This window comes from Oryzias latipes, chromosome 13 (assembly GCF_002234675.1).
Source record: "Oryzias latipes chromosome 13, ASM223467v1".
NCBI lineage: Eukaryota > Metazoa > Chordata > Actinopteri > Beloniformes > Adrianichthyidae > Oryzias > Oryzias latipes.
Window position 1 is genome coordinate 15,791,730 of NC_019871.2, and position 12,512 is coordinate 15,804,241.

The following is a 12,512-nucleotide window of genomic DNA, read 5'->3' on the forward strand; positions in this document are numbered from 1 at the left end:
CCTTTACATATTGATACTTTTAGAGGTTAAAATAGTTAAATATTTAGAATATTTACAGTATATCATGAAGAAAATTCATTTTTTTAAATAAAGCCACAGATCATATCAGGATATAATTGTGGGATTATTGGGGTGAAGCAATGTGTGGGTAATAGAAGATGCTCTACAAGGTTTTGTGTGGTAACTGGTGGTTACCGAGAGGACATGGTTTGCAGTCATCTTTGCTTTTTCCTCCGGCCTCATTCTGATAGAAACCTGGTGGGCAGGGTGAGGGAACACTGGTCCCCTCTGAACAGTAGTGACCGACTGGACAAGCCCCACCAAAGTCACCCGACACAGGAGCAGCAGACTGAGAGCCTTCCAGACAGACGAAACCTACAGTCGAGACATGCAAATGTCTTTAACATGAAGAATAATGCCATTCACATCTAACTGGATCATCTTAGCAAAAACACATTACTTTTAATGTAATAGACATTTTTTTTTACCAGGCAAACAGGGCCCAGAAACAGAGGAGAGGCCCGACTCAGAACAGTAAAAGCCAGGGCTGCAGCTTTGACACTCAGTATCATCCACAAGGCCACGCTGATCACTGTCAACAAACAACTTTTTCTTTCATTTCTGTTTTCAGACAAGAGCCTTTGATACTTTTCCTGTATTTCAAGGCCTTATCAGAGGCGGATTCACTGTTATTGAAAAGACACTTACAGTAACATGTGCATGTCAAAATGTCAAAATCTGATCCAGGTTTTTAAATATAAATGTCTCAACATTTACTGTAATATTCTGTATATATTTTTTATTAGGTCCTTTTCTGTCTGAGAGCTATAATAGCTAAATAAAGAGACTCTCTGAATGCAAAGACATTTAGACAACAGATGGATAGATATGTTGGACGTGTACCTGAAAGTTCCTTTTGGACATGGTTTGGGTACAGAAGTCCCCACAGGACAAAAGTACCCAAGTGGGCATGAAAAGCCCCTCAGACCGTCTGATGGTGAAGCTTCAGAGGCTCCTCTAACACAGACGAACCCGGCATCACATGGCCCACTGGGGAAAATACTCCCTTCAACGGACAGGTAGAAAAAAACACTGATTTCAACAGCACTCTAAAAGAGGATTTGGCCTTGCCTACAAACATTCAACACTGAGCTGTCAGTGGATGCACACAGAATACCTGTTTCTTTACAGTACATGCCAGGATCACACAGGACGCACTGCGCTTCTTCAGACAGCCCTGACATGTTTCCATATGTTCCTGATGGACAGGGGCATTGTTTTGCTGACCCACTGGGGCAATAATATCCTCTTTCACAGAGAAGTGGAAGGCTCATTCCTAATGTGAGGATATCCAAAAATAACTAAAAACAGATTAGATGTATGCATAGAGTTGATCAATTCATGTACCAGACACCTTTACCTTGATCTTGACAAACAAACCCAGGAGGACATGTCTCACAAATCTGTTGGCCTTGTCTGGGCTGATAGCTGCCAGGCGAACATGGTGTCTGGATGACACTGCCCTAAAAAAAAACAATTAAAGACCCACTGCCATGAAAATTGTGTTTTTGGTGTTTTTAACATGTTCTTGTGACAGTTTTTCTGATGATGGAATACATACGGTAACTTAAGAAAATTCTGCTTAAAATTGCATTTTTGAGTATTTCTTTATTCAAACAGTTGTGAATCTGGAGCAGATGAAAAAATGCCATTTGAATAGTATGGTATTTGTTACGGAGAAAATACACTGGGCAGACCACAAGCTCCCTGCTCCCCTCAATTCTGATGCATCCACTTGTAGACGACTAGATCCATGATGTACTTCATGGTTTTCCTTATCCAAGCTGGCAGCTGGCTTAAGACTTTACAGCCGGATAGCTCCAAAAATGCTAGACATTTTTGCTGCACCTGTAATTTTAGGTTGTGGGTGTGAGGGGTGTGAAGGAAATTGTTTTATTATTATCATTGTTTAAATGTATTTGTTTAAATTTGTATTTAAATGTTAACTCAGATTGACCTTTTTAGAAAACAGTTGTGTGTTTGTTCATCTGCTTCTCATCCCAGCTAGGACGAGGGGGGTTTACGACACACTGTCCTGAGCTGATAAGGGATACTGTTTGAAGTTAGAATCAACCAAAATGGGTCATTATACGACACCCCCTAATGAACTTTTTCTCTTTGTCTTGAAATTGGAACCTCCTACCTGAAGTCTTAATAAAAGGAGCACAGGGAGAAGCAGATCCTATGAGAAGAGAAGCGTGGTGTACATTTTCTGTCACACTTGCTTTTCTCCCTTGTGCACAAGAAACTTGATTCTTGTTGTGGTCTGTTGTTTCTAATTGTGTTTTTCTTTAATGTCTAGATGCATTTATCTGACCATGGGCTATAAGCTGGAGGAAGAGTGTGTAAGTTCTCAGGAATGGGGAGGGGAAAGGGGATGGGGTTGCTTTGTGCCAAGGGTCCCACCTATAACTCACAGGTGAATTTCTGATGAACTCCTACCCTTCTGCAGAAACTATGTTGTAGAAAATGACACAGGTTTTTGATTTTGGTTAAAAACAGCATAATAGTATTTAAAAGATGACTGGGAGTGCTTTGAAAATATCTCAAAAGCTGATTGGAGGGGGTCTTTAAAAGCATTGCGTGCCAATTAGGCAGACTTACAACATAGAAGTAAGAATACAGTCAGTTGTAGTGTGACATAAAACCAGAGGTCATAATTACCAAATTAGATAATGACAACATTAACTGACTTCAGCATATAGTTTTGAACTTATAAGAACTGAGTAAGAATTGTGTGTGGCTAACCCATACAATGTGGCGTGCCCATACATAATGTTTAGGATTAATGACAGTGAATACCTAAAGGACCAACCTTCTCACAATAGTGTCCGACTGTGCAGGCATGCTGTTGTGGTCGTTCAGAGCTCTGTCCTGCAGGACAGTAGTAGCCTGCTGCACACTGTCCACTAGGTGCAGCTATCCCCCTCTGGTTGCAGTAGTGCCCCGGAGGGCACGGTTGGCAAGCCTCAACTGTGGAGCCACCAAGGTAGTCTGGCAAATAACACACCGCAGATACGTCAAATAACTTTATCAAAACAGGTTTTTCAAGAGTACAACGTCACGGAGCTAAAGGAAAAAGCTCAATCACTTTGTAGGCGGAAAGCATTAAAGCAGAGAATTTTAGTGTTGCAAACTACAATTAACCCTGTGCCGCATCCCTTTTTTTTTCAATTTGCAAGCATTCAACTGCGTCACTGCACTACTTAATAGGATTCTACTTGTTTGCCTCAAGACAAAAACACAATTATACGATTAAAACATTTTGTGTCAATAATTATTCTGAAATGCCAACGGGATAAGTGGAAGTTCTCACATTTTTCACATTACTGAGGTGCAAATATAGACAAGTTTATGTGAGGACATCATTTAAGTAAAACTACAAAGAGAGACTGTCTTTTTTTTATTGAGCTCTCTATGGGTCTGATCCCAAAAAACATATCAAAGACTCAAAGATTCATGCTTTTCTTTACATTATCTCCTTACCCTAGGGAATAGATACTTTTGCTTTTTTTATGGGTACAATAACGTTACAAATCAAATTTAAAATGTACTGTGGAATTCACAAAAGCTCCTCACTTTTTTGAGTTCCAAGAGGGCAGGGCAAAGGAAGTGGAGTCCCCAGAGGGCAGAAGTGTCCAGCAGGACATTGATAGGCATTGGGGTCTACAGAGCCAATGGGACAAAAATAACCTGCTGCACAGGATCCTGCTGGGGCTTCCAGACCCCTATGATTGCAGTAAAAGCCAGCTTCACAAGGCTGAGGATATGCAGATCCCAAAGGACAATAGAAACCTGTAAAAACAGCCACAGAATTAGTCAGAAGCAATCATTAAGAAAAAAAAAAACTTTAACTACAAGGATTATCTTTATGAGACATGTACTCCTGATGGAGACGGAGGTGTTTCTCAAGTTTTTCAAGCCTTAATTTTCACCGAGCACAACTCCTTTGACATTTCAAGGGAACTAATTATTTTGGTGCAGGAATTTAAATCTGTTCTTTCATGGTCTGATAACAGCAGTTACTTCAGTGCTGCTTTCACATGCATCAGCACCCAACCATCCACAGTTTGCTTTGCAAAAGGGAGGCCCAACTGCAGCTCTCAGACTATCTCTCTCTCTCTCTCAGACTTTCACATCTTCAAACAGAGGACTTGAGTAGCGAAGAGTCTCCCATAATGGCAGCTTATTTGCATAAGCAATAAGATCTTGTTTTGCTTTGACAGTGAAGTAAAGAAATGTTTTCTTGAAGAGAGTATTTAGGTATTTTCTGCATTGAACTGTGTTTTAAAATCATACTCATCCTTGTTTAGCCTTTGATTCCAAAAAATGAGGATCTAAGAGTAGCCCACAGTCATATGTTGAAGCAACTGAAGTTACCATATTGTGACGACAAGTACATGAGGGGATGAACAGTTCCTCACAGTAAATCCGCAAGTTCACAGGAACAGGATTTACCCACCCTGAGGACATACATCTCCTCTGTAGGTGGAACATGTATAATGTGGACTCTTGAGATGAGGAGCTGAGTCATTCACAACACGGTCTGAATCCGCCTGCAGCACTGTTTCCACTTTGATCCAGTTAGCATTTCTTCCTATAACAATGCATAGCAGATGAGGCAGACAAAATTAAAAGACTGAAAATCTTGTTGAGTAGACAGAAAAAATCCTAAGCCTTACTTAAAGACCCCAAAGATGTGTTTTTGTTTTTAACATGTTCTTGGGGGAAGATCCCTCCTTCATATGGGCATCCCTGAGGCTTCTTGGTTTTTTCTAGATTCTGTATTTTAGGAGGTTTTCCTTACCGCAAAGGAGGGTCTAAGGGCAGGGATGCCCAGTTTAGTTTAGTCTGTTTAGTTAAAGTTTAGTATTATCCTGTTGAATTCTATGCATTTATGATCCTTTTTGATTGTATGTTTACCTTACAATTACGTATGTAAATAAAATTGTAATTGAATTGAATTGGGGCATTTTTCTGATGACATGTATGAAGAATAATAAGTTTTAATTTGCCTTTCTAAGTATTTCTTTAAATCTAATCCTTGTAAATCCGGAGCAGATGAAAAAAATGCAGTTTGAAAAAGATTGTATTTGTTACGTAGAAAAAAAACACAGGGTCAATTTTGATGCATCCACTTGTAGACGACTAGATCCATGTAGGTCTTTGTTTTCATTGTCCGAGCTGGCATCTGGTGCAAAACTGTACAATGGATGGCTCCTATATTGCTACATCTGTAATGTTAGGCTGGGGGTGTGAGGGGCTGTAAGCTAATGGGAGAATGGGTAATCAGCATGAGGAGGGTAATGGGGACAAGGTTGCTTTACACCAACGGTCGTGCCCACAATTAATTTCTAATGGACTAATGACACTCTGCATAAACTATGTCATAGAAAGGCTGAGGACATGGATTTTTTTTTTTTTTGGCTAAAAATAGCATAATTATAATTTAATAACCACTGAGATTGGTTTTAAAATAAATCTTTTAAAATGATCGGAGAGGATTTTTTAACACTAATTAAACAGCTTTTCAAAGTAAATGACAATTTTCCAGTATTATATTTTACTAATTATTATAGAATACCTAGCAGAATATCAAGCATTTTGATGATGCATGTGATAACCTATGATATTCGTAGAACAATATGAATTAACAGTTGTTCTGCTCTGTCAAATGAAGCTTTTCTTGAATTGTTATAAACCCACACCGCTTATACTTCCCCAAACTTACCAAAGTTGTCATTGCAGGACAGATTGTGCTTCCAGACAGCACCTTCCATATTCATGGAAGAAAGCTCCAGTATTTTGAGAAGACAGATGACCGAGGATAAGTTGGCTCGTGGTGTGGGACTATCAGCACCTCCAGAGCAGAAAAAGCCTTTATAACATTGACCTGAGGAGGTAAAGTAAGGGATTTAGAGCTTAAAATTGCCAGGATTTGTCATTTTTACTTAACTGTTTAACAACTAGCTTTCTTTTGAACTGTGTAAAAGTTATATTGCAGCAAACCCCACCTGAAGGCTGTGAGGCTCCAGGAGTGAGGCAGTATTGCCCTGGGGGGCAAGGACGGCAGTGTGACAAAGAGAAAGCTCCAGGCTCTGGAAGAAAGGTGCCAACGGGACAGGGTTTGGAAGACTCGCTACCCTGAGGACAGAAGTGCCCCCTGGGACAGACATCACCGTAAAGCTGGGAGACAGGAGAGGGTTCGATGGACCCCAGGGAACAAAAATGACCTGCAGTAGACAGTGTGGTGGGAGAGCTTAGTGATGCTGAAATGCTTACACAGTGTGAAAAAACTGTAGGTTAGGTTTTGGAAAGCGCGGGGAGCAGAAAACAATAGTAGTTGAGATCTTAAAATGGAATGTGATTGTGGAGTAGCAAAGCTTTCAAACTAAGTTCAGTAAACTCAGTTCAAATAGGTAGAATTTGTTTTTTTAGTTTACTTTCACAATTGACTAAACCATCTAAAAAAACTGTGCAGTTACAGCAGCTGCTCAATTATCGAGAACTATTGCACAAAATGAAAACAATGCAAAGACAAAAAAACTGGATGGAGAATAATCCATATAATAACAATTAGAATCAGATTAAAGTTAATAAAAAACCAGATAGTAAATTTGAAATAAAAAAATAACTTTGTCTCATTGCCTAATTTACAGTTTCAATTCAGTTTTTGGAGTTTATGTGGGGTGGGGCTTACACCAGAACATTATTGCCATTGGCTGACAGAGGTTTTAGTGATGTAATTTCCTCTCTGGAACAGCGCCTGTTGTTTGCCCCACCTGTGTCCTCCATCCACCATCAAGCTGTTCCTAAGTGGAAATGATGTCATAATAACCTCTGTCACCCATTGACAATCATGGATGCTTGAGCCAATGGGATCAAAGCCCCCATTGAAAGTGGGGTCTACTCTGCAAAATTTAAAGTGAGGGCTGAAAGCGAAGAGGGAGATAAACGAAAAATCTGGTCAACAAACAAAAATTGAAAATACAAAACAGCAGCTGTTACAAATAAACTTTTTTTTAACAGTATTAGGTTTATAGTTTTTTTTTCATTAAAGTTTTCCTCCACAGTTTACACACAAATTAACCAAAACGATTATCTAAGGAGGCAAACTGTGGTCCAAATCAATACTCCAGTGTGAAAGTGGCCTAACTGACCTGGGCTGCAGGGTCCAGACGGCTCAGTCAGAGCGCTGCTGTTGCAAAAGAAGCCAGATGGGCAGGGGGAGCAGTCACTCAGAGATGACCTGCCGGCTAATGGACTGAAATGTCCCAGCGGACACGGAGCTGGGAGAGATGAACCCTCTGTACAGTAAAAGCCTGGAAAGATTGAAAATGTATCCTCGACTGGAGATGACCATTTATCTCTGTAAACAGTGATTACCAAATAATTAATTTTACCGCGTGGGCAGCTGCCACAAGCGGACTGCCCAGGTAATGACTGAAAAGTGCCTGGAAAACAGACGGTCGGCTTAGCACTGCCAAGTGGGCATGCATGGCCAGGTGAACACTGACGCCCTGTTCAATAAAGAAAACACAGTAAAAGTTTAGAAAAACTCGAAACAAAAACAAGAAAAATACCGTATGCAGCATCAAACTCAGCAAAAACACAAATGTGGCATGAAATTAGGCATATCTATTTAGTTTAAGCATATCAAAGTGTTAGATGAATGAGTAACACATCCTCTTTGAGAAATGTTTCAGCATAAATCTAATGAGAGACATCAAGAAGAAAGAGCAGGCTTCACAGACGGGAGCTTAAGGCTATTTATAGGTTCCAGGCCATTTCATGCGCAAATTAGTGAAATGTCTTCTCAATAAAAAGGGAAAAGAGGTATGTTCTTGTTTATGCCGGTGAAATTAGAGGAGGAAGGAAACTCATGTTATACGTGGGATCAGCTCTGTGTAGAACATAATGTGAAGGGCTAAAAACCCCCATGGATAATTGTGTGCATAACTCACAACAGCAGAGCAACAGAATATACTAGAAAAACACGTACATGTTCTATTGCTCGAAGTTCAATATTCTAAGAATAAGCCAAATGGGAACGTTTAAATCAATTTTTCACTTTCCAGACAACAACTTAAATTGTACAGTACTAAATGTATTATTAATTGATAAAAAATGTGTTGATAAATGTATTCTTTTTATTATTTTCAAATCAAATAGATTTTTTTATATACTTGGTTAGTTAAAATGATGAAAATGTTAGTTATAGAATTTAAAAACTTGCTAGAAGTAGTCAAGTAAGTCCAACTAAAGGTTTTTTCCTAAACTTTTAACGTAAAAAAAAGAAAGAAATTCAAGGACAATTTTTTTGGAAAACCCATGTGAATTCCTGCGCTAAACCCTGATGGTTCTCTGTACCTGCTTGATATCCAGAAACTGATCTGCCTGGACAAAACCACCCCTGGGGACAGAAAAGATCCACGGATGTCTGAGCCCACGAGGGACAATATGAACCCGGGTGACAAGCTTCACAGTCAGCCTCCGACTCCGCAGCTGACTTCCCGGAGAAAGTGCCTGCATAGAGGAAACAATTACTCTGCATGGGGAAAATTACTTTCAAAAATAACCCATACTAGGAACTACATTGCATAATTATTGTGTATGCTTCAGAGACACTCCCATATATCCACCTGATTAAGGAGCATTCTGATTATTCTGGCAGATTTATTGGACTTCCATTTTTTACACTACCGTCTAAAGATTTGGATGCATTAAACCCTAACACTGTATCCCTAGAGGCTTTTATGGTGACTACTTCAGTATTTTTTTTTTGTGGGGAAGTGGCAGAGTACTAATCTTTACAGCAGCAATTTCTTGATTCATGCAAGAAGACAGCTTCTTCTTCCTCTTTTGAAGCTCTTAAAGTTTATTTTGGGAATCCTACCTGGTGGACATGGGTTTGGCTTTGCACTCCCTTTGGGGCAATAGTGGCCAGCAGGACACACATCCCCAAAGAAATGACCAAGGGATGAATCTCTGTCAGTCTGGGCTGCAGAAGCAGTATCATCTGTAAATGAGGCAACAAACTCTCATTAGTCCTCCTTACTCATATTTAGAGCACAATAAAAGGCCATTTTCCAAGTTCTCTAGGGCTGAAACACAAACAGAAAGTAGAAAAGGAGGACCTACATGGTTGTGCTGCCAGAGGCAATGATCATGAATAAAGACAGACAAAATGTGTGGGGAGGTGACCCAGTATAGTCTGTACAATTGATGTAAAGTCTGACTTTTCAGGTCTTTAATCATTATAGCAGGATATGCAGGATATTTTAATAAACAATCTAGCCAAATAACATTAATTGAAGAGCCTAGAAATGTGTCCATCTATTTTTACAAATACAATTTACCTTGCTTTTAAAAGAAGAACCTTGTTGTTGCTTAGCAAACTGCACCTGGCTCTAAAACTTTTGTTATCAAAAGTGGTTTAAGCTATAGACCAGAGAGTAGAAGCTTCTTCAGAAGTCATGAGAAAGCTGCATGAACCAAAAAGTAATCAAAATAAATGTCATAAAACTTTTCTTTATATATCTATCCATTTTCTCAACCGGCTGTATCACCTTCAGGGTCACAGGGCTGCCAGATCCTAACCTGGATAATAATGAGGAAAGGCAACATACACCTGGACAGGGTGTATGTTGAAGGAGAAAAGAAGAAAAGAATCACCCGAGGTATTGGCCAAAGGTGTGGCAGTTCTGGACCCTTCTCTGCAGTAGAAGCCTGCACTGCAGAGTCCAGATGGGGAAGAGAGACCAGCCTCTGCACAGTAGTGACCGGGTGTGCAGGACCGACATGCCTCTAAAGAGACTGCCCCTGATGAATCAAAACTGCCCATTTAATACACAATAACAAAAAACAAAGCCAGCAAATATCTGTTGCAACATTTTACAATATTTTCAAACTGGTTTATTATCTGCTCTGCATGAGTTTTACATCACCTTCTGCAGAACCAAAGGTTCCTGAAGGGCAGGGAATCACAGAGCTGGTTGCCTTTGGACAGTAGAACCCTGAGGGGCAGCGACCTCCAGTGGGGCCCTCCTCTGGTTGGGAAGATACTGAGCCATTGATACAGTAGTAACTGGAAACAAAGACACGATGAGGTCACAGATGTTTGCAGAAAGACAAGTACCTGTACATGTATCAGTTATAAAAAAAGAGATATCTGTCATAATCTGTCAGTTAGTATGACGAGGAATTCTCCTTTAGCTCACCCAGGAGAGCAAACCCCAGTGGGAGCAGCTTGTCCAGAAGAGCTGCAATATGTCCCTGGGGGGCAGAGCTCACAGTCCGACATACTGGATAACCCCATCTGCCTGCTGAAAGTGCCAGCTGGGCATGGGAATGCCACATGAGTCTGTGTTCCTGCAAATAAATTCATGCAATTTCTGCAGATGGTCCAGGAGTAAACATCATAAAACAATCTGTGGAGTCTGTGTCCATCTAAATCATGCAGTGAAGTAACTGTGTATGCAATTAAAAAAAGCTATTCAATTGACAGGATACACAGCACCTTAGAAACATATAAATAAAAAAAAGAAGAAAAATAATAACCTCATTCGCCCCACTATCACCTGTGTCACAGCTGCGTATATGTGTTGTAATTATGAATACCACTGCTTACAACACAGCTGTTACCTACCTGGTGGACAATAATGTCCTTCAGGACAGAGCTTGGGTATTTGGGTCCCAGACACATCAGAGTCTCCATCCAATGAGACAGGACAGAAAAACCCTGCTGGGCATTCAAAACACTCTGTCTGGAGGACATGATGCATAGTTTTTTTTAGGAAACACAGAAGACATTTATTCGAGAAAACAGTTTTAATAAGACAATAAAAGAATATTTCTATATTCAGCAGTCATGGCCTCCAAAGTTTACAACTATGAAATTATTAGTCTAAATCAAAAACATATATCACTCAGTAACATCACAGCTTTTTAATTTTTAACAGCAACTATGTCATTATTTCACATTTAGTGCAGCCGGTTATCAAAATAATAATGTATTTTGAGGTTCAAGCACTACATTTGGTACGAATGGATCTTAGGATCCCGTCTTTCTGTCAAATCACTTTAGCCACGACAAAATCCAAGCTTAAAAATATAAATATATATACAAATGGTTTATATTTTGGATTTTTCCTGTGGACAACAGGCTTTTCAGAAAGAAGGGACCCTAAGGTACAACCATGCCAAATTTGGTGCTTGTACCACAAAATGCATGATTTGTTTGAAATATCAGCCTAACCGGCCACACGAAACAGGGAGAGTAGAATCAAGTATAACAGTCACACTCTGTTACCTGTCCAGAATAACTCTGATACGTTCCCGGCAAGCACGGTATTTGTCTATCAGATCCAGGTGGACACCTATTTCCCGGTGAGCAGTACAGTGAGTCCTGTTGGCTACTGTTTTCTTTGCCTGGACAGTAGGAGCCAGCTGGGCAGATATGGGAAGGCAAAGAGAGCCCTCTACTGACACAGAGAAATCCTACAAAACAAAGAAAACTCTGTGAGGAAATCATAACATAAAAGGATTATTGTTAAATGGTTTACGCAATGCAGCAGTGGAGTAATGCTATAAATAATTATCAGTGCAACATGTGTTAAATAATTTTCGACCTGGAGGACAAGGCAGGCAATCAGAGAGCTGCCTGTTTTTTGTCGTGTTGCTATAATATCCCACGGGGCAGGGGAGTGGTTCTGGGGAACCCTGAAGACAGTAATGCCCCTCAGGACATCTACCGCCAGTCTTCCCCCCATCTGGCGTTGGTGACTGTGCCCCGGAAAGGCAAAAGTATCCTGCACTGCATGGGCCAGAAGCACCATCTTTCCCAGGAAAGGCACAAAAGGAACCTGAAGTGGTATTAAAAAGTGAAATCAAATATTTTTAAGGACAATCAGGTTGGTAAAACAATAAAAACTACCATTGAAGTCTTGATTTCAATGATTATGGAGAGCATATCTATCTAATTGTGGAACTTTTATGGAAATTCTAATAGCATTGCCACTGAGTAATTGTGTTCAGGATATCCTCTAGAAATTTTAGGTCAACTGCCAAGTGGCTCAGATTCTTTATGAGAGACAGTAATAATTATTAGTAGTGAAGACTGTGTGACCTGGAGGGCATGGTAGACAGTCCTGGAGTTTTGTTTTTTGAGTGTCGGGGTTGAATGATCCAGCAGGGCATGGGTACTGGTGCTTGGACCACGTCCCAGGCGGGCAGTAATGACCTACAGGGCACTGAAAACTCACCCACAGAGAGTCATTACTTCTGCCAGGGCAGTAAAAGCTGTCAAAGCAAGACAGAGATGAAAACTTTAATTCTCGACTGCTGCTGGCAACACATTCGTAGGATAAGCGGGAGTAAAATCGTTTATGCATGTAAGCATCAAAAGGATGTACCCTATATTCAATATACATAAAGTTACTTTTTTTTCAACT

At 40.1% G+C, this 12,512-nt stretch overlaps 1 protein-coding gene across 3 annotated transcripts in view; it reads right to left on the minus strand.

Moving 5' to 3' along the window:
• Positions 1-12,512, minus strand: part of LOC105355468 (zonadhesin-like) — a 40,158-nt gene that overhangs the window by 25,724 nt on the left and 1,922 nt on the right. For all 3 annotated transcript variants that reach the window (XM_023961772.1, XM_023961771.1, XM_023961773.1), the window contains exons 6-26: positions 12,188-12,360; positions 11,691-11,924; positions 11,372-11,559; positions 10,709-10,826; positions 10,281-10,431; positions 10,008-10,147; positions 9,736-9,882; positions 8,957-9,079; positions 8,431-8,586; positions 7,464-7,580; positions 7,221-7,382; positions 6,075-6,293; positions 5,792-5,953; positions 4,523-4,657; positions 3,640-3,855; positions 2,876-3,054; positions 1,421-1,523; positions 1,178-1,336; positions 904-1,066; positions 489-592; positions 196-375 (exon numbers count right to left, since the gene is read on the minus strand). In XM_023961772.1, the coding sequence (XP_023817540.1) occupies positions 196-375; positions 489-592; positions 904-1,066; positions 1,178-1,336; positions 1,421-1,523; positions 2,876-3,054; positions 3,640-3,855; positions 4,523-4,657; positions 5,792-5,953; positions 6,075-6,293; positions 7,221-7,382; positions 7,464-7,580; positions 8,431-8,586; positions 8,957-9,079; positions 9,736-9,882; positions 10,008-10,147; positions 10,281-10,431; positions 10,709-10,826; positions 11,372-11,559; positions 11,691-11,924; positions 12,188-12,360 (3,329 nt within the window). The remainder of the gene's footprint in view (positions 1-195; positions 376-488; positions 593-903; positions 1,067-1,177; positions 1,337-1,420; positions 1,524-2,875; positions 3,055-3,639; positions 3,856-4,522; positions 4,658-5,791; positions 5,954-6,074; positions 6,294-7,220; positions 7,383-7,463; positions 7,581-8,430; positions 8,587-8,956; positions 9,080-9,735; positions 9,883-10,007; positions 10,148-10,280; positions 10,432-10,708; positions 10,827-11,371; positions 11,560-11,690; positions 11,925-12,187; positions 12,361-12,512) is intronic.